The following is a 10884-nucleotide window of genomic DNA, read 5'->3' as shown; positions in this document are numbered from 1 at the left end:
AAGGTTCCAAAGGCAGTATCCAAGATATGGTGTCACTTTGACTACATCTGCACTTTATTATACAAATGTTGTTAGTTGTATTAAAGGTGCCTACTGGATGGTTTCCCTGTTATCCACAGCACAGGTATAGCTTAGATCATGGCACCTGCTCAACGCTAACCTAGTGAAATCACATGTGTGCAAGAGGGCAGGTCATTTTCCACAGCCCATTTCTTCCTTGGCTTCACTGAGATCTCCAGTCATGATCAGTTGTGTGATGTATACACCTGTCCACTAGGAATGAGATTGAAACCATTTCATTTCACGGTCACTGAACAGCCATTGGCTGTTGAAATCGTTCATGGCTGTACTGACCAGAAGTTAATAGGCAGACCAGGACAAGGGGTTTTAACTCTATTGCTAATCATCTGTACTATCCAGTCCTACCCCACCACTTTTACACCACAGATACAACCGTTCTCAGTGGATTTTAAGTTTATTTGGCCTAAAAAAAGTACAAAGTAATTTAAAAACAAATGCTGGCTTTCATTTTCAGGTTCAGCAAGAACAGAGAATAAGCTCACTGAATTCAGAATTTACTATATACACGAGGTTCAAGTATGCAGATAGCAGCTGGCCTTAAACACTGTAACCTCATACTTCCAGAATCAAGGCTATAATTGCAGTCCAGTAAAATACTCCATTTAACTTTCTGCAGGAGCAGCCGTCTTCTGACAGAGCCTGGCAAGCAGTCCAGCCATCTGCAAGAGAGAATTCACCCCTTCTGCTACCTTCATGTGAGTATATCCAATTTCCTGGCAATACAAATATTAGGTGTCAAACTTCAGCTTTTTCTGCTGCTTTGTCTACATTTCTACAGCAAAGGGAGGCAGTTTTAGTGGAAGACTTTGACTTGTAGTTTGTCTTGTCTACTTTGTCCTGTGATAGTACACGTTGTACAGAGTCCCCAGACATTAACAAATTACATTTACACCATATAGAATAGAGCTTGCCCGTCAGCTCCAAAAATGCTGGCCTCAAGTTCCCTGAGCTGAAGGAAAAATTAAGTTGTAGGGCTTATTTCTTCTTGAAGCCAGCCATGCTAGGGCAATACAACAACTTTCAGATAGATCAGGTCAAATGCTGCTCTGTGGTGCACGCATATCCCTCCCATTTTCCTTCAAGGAAGCACTATGCCTGTGTCTGAGGTCAGGATTTAACCCTCCGGGGTCTGATTCCAAGACATACAATGATTATCACGTGTCAAATTAGAACTCAATGCCATTTAACCTTTAGTAAGCTACTGAAATAACCCAGACTTGATGACCACCTGGCCATGCTGCAAAAACCATTTATTTGACAGTTTTAGGGGAAATAAGAGAGTGTATGTTCCAGGGCCAAAGGCTGAAATGGTTATTTGAAGCTTTGATGTAGTGGCCGGCTGAGTTTATTCATTATTTGAATAGGATTATATTATGACTAAGTCTAATTAAATATGGCACCTTGAGCTTCCATGGGCATTTATTGTTAAAGTAACAAAAAGAGTCCTGTGGCACCTTATAGACTAACAGATGTATTGGAGCTTAAGCTTTCGTGGGTGAATACCCACTTCGTCAGACACATGCATCTGACGAAGTGGGTATTCGCCCACGAAAGCTTAGGCTCCAATACATCTGTTAGTCTATAAGGTGCCACAGGACTCTTTGTTGCTTTTTACAGATCCAGACTAACACGGCTACCCCTCTGATATTGTTAAAGTATAAATAAACTCTCACTATTCTTAAAACAGTGGGAGGGGAAACACAGTGAGAGGTTTAGATACCTTTTGTACTAAGTACTAGCAAATCTTGGAGAACAAACGGAGGCTGTCCCTTTAGTAGGAATCTTTTTTCTTTTTTAAAGGACTAATGTGATAACGAGGCTAGCACTAACCTTGATGAACTCCAATTTCAGATACTCCGGCATTTGGAAGGTTTTACACACTCTGAAGATATTGCCAACTATATCTTCTGGTGAGTACCCAAGCCGCCACAAGTGGGCAAGAATCTGTGCAGGAGAAAACAAATGTGAATTTCCCTGGGGGGAAAAAAGTTGTGGATTAAGTTTGTAGTCATTCTTGTAAACCAATCATTTCCCACATGGCGAAACTGCATATAGTTCTTTAATGTTAAAGCAAGAGGTGTAATCTCCATCGTGTGCTAGCAAGCAGTTTTGTGCCAAAGGGACACGCCATTCGTACTTGTTTTGGTCGTTACTTTTTTTTCCACCTTAGACATAATTACATCTGAGGCAAGCCGCAAATTTCGGGAGCCAGTATCAATGGTCTCCCATTTATAAACGAATACATTGATATTTTATTGCTATATTTAGCACCTTTTACCAGAACACTGAGACTGACCAACAACAAGTTTCCTGTTTAGTGATATGAGAGCAAATATTTATTTGCTCCTGGTGCTGCTACTGCCCTAATACTTATATCAAGTATTGTTACACAGTAGCTACATCTGCCACCATAAGGTAAACAGGCTATATTAAAATCCCTCAAGTTCACTGGTACCCTTCATGGTGCCGTTAGAATAATCCAGGTTTGGGATTGAGCTGTTTCAGAGGCCAGCAGAGAACAGACACGTTATTTAGACCAAAACCTTTTTCCACCAGCCACATTACAAAGTAGTATTGGTGGGATTCTATAATGAACACACGTTTTCCTTTGCAAGTGGAAACACCATGACTGTCTGACAACTAAAAGCAGAGAGGTATAAATTAAAAACCGCACCAAAGGAGGGGGGGGAAGAGAACCTCATATGGATGCCAGAAGGGCTATTTAGAGTAAAACTTCAGAACCCTATTAATCCTCTCCAGTAAATAATTCACATAATTATGAATGAGTTGCAAGTGAAGACTGAAAGCAAGGATAGTGCTTAAGATGTATTTTGTTTATTTATCTTGGAAACAGATTTTTTCCATTTATCAAAATACACCAGTAACGGCTCTGTAGTATGTTCTTTGAAAATACAGATAGTGAAACTAGCTCTTATCTTGTCTTGCCTACTAAATTTTCGAGAAGTGGAGTTGCAGCTATTAGTGTGTGAATTACAAAGTGTGTCACTTAATGTGGTGTCACTTGTATTCAGACATTTAGATCCAGTCAATCACAAAGATGCCTCAGTGTAGAAATATACATGCTATCGGGATTTCTACATATTAAGCTCCCTTACATGAAAAATGTTTATATTCATGAATTTATCTGCATTTGTATAGTTTTACCTTTGTTTTGGATGGAAAGTAAGGCAAACTAAAGTCTTTTGAAAAGCGAGCATTCTGTTGAGAAAGTGCCCAAAAGACTAAAATACACACCTTGTATGCTTCATCAATATTTGCATTCACACAGTGCTGTATCATTTCCTTCACTAGCAGAGGGTGTGGCTCATCACACACCTATACCAAAGAGAAATTCGAATTTTAGGAAACATCAATGCACATATTCCCTCCTGCACCCAAATACCCTGAATAATTTTCATAGTCTTCTATATAGTTGATAGTTTAAATGCTATATCTGACAGAGCCCTATAATATAGGTTATTCACCACACATTTTATTTTTAAGTGACTAACTTAGCTGGTAACATAATTACTCACCCAACATTAAGTCAGACTTTATATCACTAAGTACAAAGCACCCAACATACTAGACTATCATACATACTAGTTACTATCACTGAATTTCAAAGAAGTCCTATTAAGATTATTTGTTATACAGACAATGGGTCTCAGCTGTGTCAGTTTACATTCAGATGCATTCTTTCTCCAGCATTAAAGGAAAAACCTCTTTGTGACAATCTTTTCAAAAGGTGCATGCATCTCTTATGCTTAATGTAGCAATCTTATTCAAGACATAATACTGCTTGGGAATTGACAAACCAATGTCAAACTTTTACATGTCCTGGCCAATGTCTGATCTAGTTAAGCTGCCAGATATCAAGTATTTTTAGTGTGGGAACAATGCCAGATACTGAAAACTAGGAAGAAAATATGTTATGTATGTTCCCATTACAGTGCAAATACTGAGCAATCACATCTTGCTATAAGAACTTTTACTAACCTTAAATACATTCTCACTGTTAATAAAGCCAAATCCAGAATATGTGGACTGCAAGTTGTTTAATGCCTGTAAAGAGTAAAATTAACATTTCTATTACTATCTGAAATGCTCTACCTCTGGTTCTCCTCCTCAGAGTCAAGCGCAGACTTTTTTTTGGAACTGCTGCCATATCAACCATTCCCATGATTCAATAGCACAAACTCTAAAAGGTCAGCATTCAATTTCCATTGATGCAGGGTCTAGTGACTAACCATTTCAGAATTCAGCGAAACCATACAGTGTATACTGGAGTACTGCAGATCATGTTGTCTCCCCTTTACTTCCCACAACTTAAAGCCTGCAAGGCCACAACCCCAGGCTTTGTACTTCAGTAAGAAGGCCTTTCTTTTGCTGGGTTTGTTTTAATACCTGTCTCATATCTCCCTGTGCTGTGAAGATAATGGCTTCCAGTCCATCATCTGTGTATTGTACATTCTCTCTCTCAACAATTTTCATTAACCTTGCAAGGATCTGAGCATCTGTCAGCTTGGTGTAGCGCAGCACAGCACAGCGAGACTGGATTGGCTCTGAAGGGAGAGAGAGAGAGACATTTGCAGGAGGAACATCTTGGTCTTCTTAAGTATCCATCCAAGATTACTTTTTTCAGCTTGGGAGAAGGCATCTGTGAAATTTCTGCATCACCCTTTAATCTGATTTCCTTTTACATCGAAAAGTTTCACTGTCAAAGCCCACTCTGAGGGTATGTCTACAATGCACACTACTTATGGTGGTGGGTAGTGGACCTGTACTGCACCCCCACCTGCCACAGAGTCAGGTATATTTAGCAGTATAGATGGAGTTTTAGCCCCATAGCACGAGCCCCAGTCAGCTGACCTGTGATCTGAGACTTGAAGCTGCAGAGGAGTTGTTTTTTTGCAGTGTAGACATACCCTTAGATTCTGGCCACAGAGCTCTTCAACTGAGACCAAAGGCCAGGTCTCCGGCAAGCTAATACGAAGGCCAAATTTGGTTCTGAAATGTAACTGTGACTGGGTGTTCACCCCATACCAGCCTTGAAAGGGTTAATGAGGCAGAGAAGGGGGCCAATTAACTGGATAGGGTACACCCTGAGGGGAATTAGGCTGGATAAGCACACACATACCCCCACTCCCACCCCCACCCCCCGTTGGGAATAAAGCTCAGCTGAGAAGGAACAGGTGAGGCTATGAAAAAGGCAGGAAGCTGGCAGCAGAGAGGGGCTGCAGCATAGAGGCGGGCAGTCACTCTCTAGCTGTTGAGAGGGAAAGGAGGAAACCAGGGGGAGAATAGAAGCCCTGAAGGAAGCGTGTACCCAGAGGAGTGTGGAAAAAGAGGCTGATAGAGGCAAAGTAGGAGCAGCCCAGGGAAACAGTAGCAAGGTTTGGAACTGTGCAGATGTTGGCTGGTGGTTGTAGGATCCCGGGACTGGAACCTGGAGTAGCGGGCAGGCCTGGGTTCCCTACCAGCCACTGGGGAAGTGGCACAGACCAGGCAGAGGAGCTGTAGACTACCAAGGACAGTTGTCCAGTGGGACTTTGATACCCCAGAAGGAGAGGACTACAGCAACCTGGCTGAAGGGCCAAGTCATGGAGAGAGAGGTGGTCGGGTGTGTGAACAAGCAGCAGAAGGGGGCATAAGGCTGGGAGGAGCTAATGTCCAGAGCAATCAGGAGGAGGTGCCCTAACAGTGAGTGAACCCTGTGACAATGTCCAAAATAAAAGACACCCTTGTTTTAACAAACTAGATTTTTAACTGCCCCTATGAACAGAACAATCTGACAGCACCTCGTATAGTCCACCATGCAACAGTAGTTAACATAACCTTGCAACTTTAAGTATATTTAGAGGGAGCCGAACAATGGGATAAAACATTTTACTTAGATCAGCTAACTTCTGATATAGTTTGTATCTGTCTGTGCTAAGTTTTTTCCTCCTTAACTATGAGAATAGGTGGTCAGAGAGTTTACTCCAGTGGAATGTGCTTAACTTTTGAGAACATGGGTGCTTATAGGTAGCTAGATTTTTTTCAAGGGGGGTGATGAGCACCTACACCTTCTTGTGGTGTGCAGACAGATGCTCACCCATCTATGAAAATCAGGCCACCTTTATTTAAACTTGAAAAGTTTAGTATTACGGAACTTATCAAGATTTGCCTCAAACTCCAAAGTCTTCTACAAAGAAAGTACAAGCAAAGGCAGACATATGGCTATACTTAAGAGACTTTGGGAGCTCCAATCTTGGGGCCTTACCATCACATACTTTAACAGCGGCAGGAAGCTAACTGTAAACATGGAAGAGGTGTAATAAAGGTGTATACAGAGACTAACAGCTTTCTTTTACCTATGATTTTATCTGAGGCATTGCATGCAAGTGCAAAGCGAGTTGTTTTGGAATAAATTTCCATTGTTCTTCGCAATGCTTGCTGTGCTCCATCGGTCATGCTGGGGGTGGAAAAAAAAGTAGTTAGGTTGGCTTTTGCCCTTCACTATCTAACATCCAGCTGCAGTCTAATAAATATTTATACCACCTTCACAGTTTCTATTTATATTAGCTACTGCCTTGTGAATTATTTGATCTTCTGGCTAGGCAACTAGGAAGCTAAGTAGCTTTATCCAGAAACTTACAGGAACAAGTCACCCCCCAATACATACCATTTCTGAATATTATATAAATATTACACAATTAAAGCCAAGCCATCAAAATTTAGAAGAATGATCTCTAGCTGTAGATGCACATGTAGCAATCTTCCCATAACCCCTTTTCATCCAGGAAAGCTAAAATAGAATTATCTACTGCAGGACTATGTATGCTATATCAGTCACCCCTTTTTCAAATGAGAGCTTAGAAATAGCCAGTAAATTGGATGCTATTTTACATCCCATCAAATCCTAAAGTGCTTCTCTCAGATACTAAACATTTCTGAAATGCAGCAGCCTCTGTTGGAAGAGAGTCTGATAAGAGTGCTGTTAAATGGACATCTATTCACAACTAAATTACTTCTGAGAGGCTAGCAAAATACCCTAAACTTGAAATTGGTTTATAATAGAAGCTTTGCATTTTATGCAAGTTATTCAGAACATGGAGGCAGAACACTTCTGAGGGGTTATTTGTGATCAAAAGAAACACAGTGTACCTGTCTGCTTCATCCAGGATGATTATCTTATGCCGACCTTTGGGAAGTGTGACCTTCTGCTGAGCAAACATTTTGATTTTGTTTCTCACAACATCAATGCCCCTGAAACAATAATCTTATTCATTCAATGATCACTCACACCAGTTTGTATTTCACATCAATTTAAAGAAAGAAGTGCAAAAAATTACATTCCATTAACACAAAATGGACACTATTTACATTTGAGGGGAACTGTAAATAGTTTTGGGGAAAATAAGAGCAAACATTTCATTATCCTTCGATGTTCAGTTTCAAGTTACAAAATTTAGTGTTCTACAGTTACTCAGTAACTGAAGTTAACAATAAAGACAGAACAAATACTTGCACTCTTCCAGCAAAGGTTCTCAAAGCACTTAGAGCCTGAAAGTAATCAGTAGTGTGGCAAGCCCTTACGCACAAAGCAAGCCTTAAAACACCCTTGTGAACCAGGGAAATGACATAGGGAGAAATTAAGTAACTTACTTAAGATCATAAAGGAAATCTCTAGCAAAATCAGGAATATAACCCAGTTCTCCTGCCCATAAGCTTTCACCACAAAGCAATCTTTAGTATTTGAGTATCAGGCGGTAGCAGTGTTAGTCTGTATCCACAAAACCAACACTGGACTCCTTGTTGTTTTAGTATTTGAGGTTCCTACCACCTATATACCTAAACTCAAATAATCTTTCCTCCGTCACAAAATAAAATTATTTTCCTTTAAATGTTAATGGGAACTTTATGAGCACAATAGACGGAGGAGAGCTCTTTAGGATAAATTTGAGAAGTTCTGGACAGAAATTAGATTACATAGGACCTAATAATCTGCATATGTTTTGCAATTCCATTCCATTAATATCTATAATGTTCCCAAAACAGGAAGTGGATAATGTCTACAAGAGACCTTAAAACATCTAAGATCACCTAAGTCTTTTGTGGGGGGAGGGAGGCGGGAAGAGACTGAGAAACAAATATTGGAAATCTTACTAGCATTAATCTAACAAGCATATAGATTTCAAGTAAAAACATTTGAAGTTTGTTGTGTTTCTTCCTTAATTTGAAACTTAGTTATGGAGTTCTCATACATACCTGTCATTTGAAGCATTCAGTTCCAGAACAGCATCCTTTAATGCAGGACCAAGCAGTGCACGAGCCAAACATAAGATACTGGTTGTTTTACCAGTTCCTGGAGGACCCTATGAATACAATGAATTTTAAGTATTATATCATTAAAGTGAGTTGCATTTTCTGGCTACTGTGTTCTGTTAGCAGTAACAAAAACACAGGAATTCCTATACAGACTCATATGAGAAGTCCATGGAGTCTAATATCCTGCTTCTAACAGTACTAGATGCTTCAGAGAAGAGTGCAAGAAACCTTGCAGTTATGGGACAAAACCTAACCCCCTGGAGCATGAGGGTGTGTATCTGGGACAATTATGGATTAAACAAAAATACTGCTCTTTGGCTGTACAATTAAGGTCTCCCTTACCAACAGACTCACGGACCAATGCAACTAGAGAGAGCCTGTTTACCATCCTGAACCGACACCGCCAATAGAGAACAAAAATACAGCAAGAAGAAATATGGTGCAACACAAAAATACTTACAGCAATTATAATATTTGGTACATTTCCCTCCCTTGCAAAAACCTAGGAAAAAAATGAGTGATTACTTGGCCAGAAAATTGGAGAGTAATTCCTACATACTACCATTTTTCATAATTGGAATTAAAAACTCCTCATTCACTTCCTCCCCTCTTACTTTAATTTTTACCCCGCCGTATCATTTTCATACGTCTTACTTGAGAGAGACAGTAAATAAAGAAATCTTTTAATTGACCCCCTTCTGTTTGTGGAAGATACAAACTTGTGAGTTTCACAGAGCTCTTCTTCAGGTCCCTTACTTACTTCAGGTTTCCTTACTTGATCCTTTATATTAACCCTTTGTGTGCAGAGTCCTGTCATACTTAAAACGGTTCATCTAACCTGAGGTTTTTAGTATCCTTGCATTTTCCTTCCATCCATTTAAAAACCAACAACATTGTGATAAGTCACTAGCAAATCTGGGAATTGAACTCCGGAATACTGACTACCAGTCCCACATTCTAACCATTAAACAACACTTCCTCTTAGAGTAACCCCCAAGGAGGCTGTTAAAATGGTCATTCCAAATTTCAAGTACACACACACGACAGAATAGTACAATTTAAATAAGTTGAGTATGTTTATGTATACAAAACTGAGTATAACTTTGTATGACCACAACATCAGTGAACATTTCTGTTACAAACTACAGTAGTTTGTCAGGATGACTACAATGAAAATATTTTTCACCTGACTTAAAACTCTAGAAAAACAACAAATATATCTGTAGGAAGATACAAAGTAAAGTCAGTTGTAATGCAAACTATGTTTAGTAATGATTACAATTAACATGCAGGGCACTAATTTAATTTTCTGAACCACATCAAAACTAGACAAATCGATAGTAAGTTTAAATGAATAAACTTTGGCCCTGATTCGGGAAAGCATACTTACTGAAAAGGACAACACTCGAGCACATGCTTTACTCTTAAGTACCGGCTTAAATCCCATTGAAGGAAAAAACATTTAAGTGATTTCCTGAATAGAGGTAAACGTTAAACTTGGCTTAAATGTTTTCCTGAATTGGGGCTTTAAGCAGAATTGTATAGTAAAACAATACAAAATAAATACAAGATGACAATTTGTTTTTGTTATAAAAAAGCAAACTACATACCTCCAGTCTGCTCACAGTGTCTTCATTCCCAACTATTTCAGATAGCTTCATAGGTCTGTATTTTTCAACCCTATTTAAAAACAAATCCCAAAACATTAGACATATCTAATTTAGATCATGTTTTACACTAATCAAGATTCAATTAGTATAAAATAATTGGAAGTGTTTGAAGTTAATGTCTAAATTTCTTGAGGATTTTTGACATCTTCAAAGGAAACTTACATGCAGATTGCTCACGTGATTAAGAGCAAACATTCAATAAATATTTTAAATATGTCAATATATTAGAACACAGCCATTTGATAATCTTCGGGTGCTGCTAAATGCAAAGGGAGGAGATGCTGATCCTTTGACTGTATTCCGTCACAGTAATTTATCTTACCAAATGATTGTTTATTTCATCATTATAAACTGACTGATTTTTTTGTAAAGGACAAAGAAGGATGATGAGAAATTTATTTAACTGCTGTACACTGATTTGCATACATGACACTTAGGCCCCCCTACCCTGCAACTGATAGCATAAGGCTGAACTGCTGCACTGAACACTATCAATTGCAGGATTAGGGTTTACACCCTTCAGATAATTAAAAAATGCTGGATTCTAAATAAACATTATATACAAATGCAATGTGGCCTGTAATCCTATGCTGGGTAGCAATCTAATTGTTGTCAAGTATCAGAGGGGTAGCCGTGTTAGTCTGGATCTGTAAAAAGCAACAGAGAGTCCTGTGGCACCTTTAAGACTAACAGATGTATTGGAGCATAAGCTTTCGTGGGTGAATGCCCACTTCGTCGGATGCATGTGACGAAGTGGGCATTCACCCACGAAAGCTTATGCCATTTGTAGGATCAGGGCCATATGAGCATGTCCTCATTT

The 10884-nt window shown here is 39.3% G+C and overlaps 1 protein-coding gene across 1 annotated transcript; it reads right to left on the bottom strand.

Moving 5' to 3' along the window:
* Positions 1-466: 466 nt before the first annotated feature.
* Positions 467-10069, bottom strand: RFC2 (replication factor C subunit 2). The gene is made up of 10 exons (XM_065418366.1): positions 10005-10069; positions 8855-8896; positions 8335-8441; positions 7231-7332; positions 6438-6538; positions 4489-4646; positions 4081-4146; positions 3337-3417; positions 1912-2025; positions 467-794 (listed from the first exon to the last, which is right to left on the bottom strand). Exons 1-10 carry the CDS (start codon positions 10053-10055, stop codon positions 684-686), a joined length of 933 nt encoding a protein of 310 aa, XP_065274438.1. The 5' UTR covers positions 10056-10069; the 3' UTR covers positions 467-683.
* Between the last annotated feature and the right edge of the window lie 815 nt (positions 10070-10884).

The sequence above is a fragment of the Emys orbicularis genome, chromosome 17 (assembly GCF_028017835.1).
Source record: "Emys orbicularis isolate rEmyOrb1 chromosome 17, rEmyOrb1.hap1, whole genome shotgun sequence".
In the NCBI taxonomy this organism is placed as follows: Eukaryota; Metazoa; Chordata; order Testudines; family Emydidae; genus Emys; species Emys orbicularis.
The sequence above is the reverse complement of the archived record's forward strand: the minus strand, read 5'-3'. Positions and strand labels throughout refer to the sequence as shown.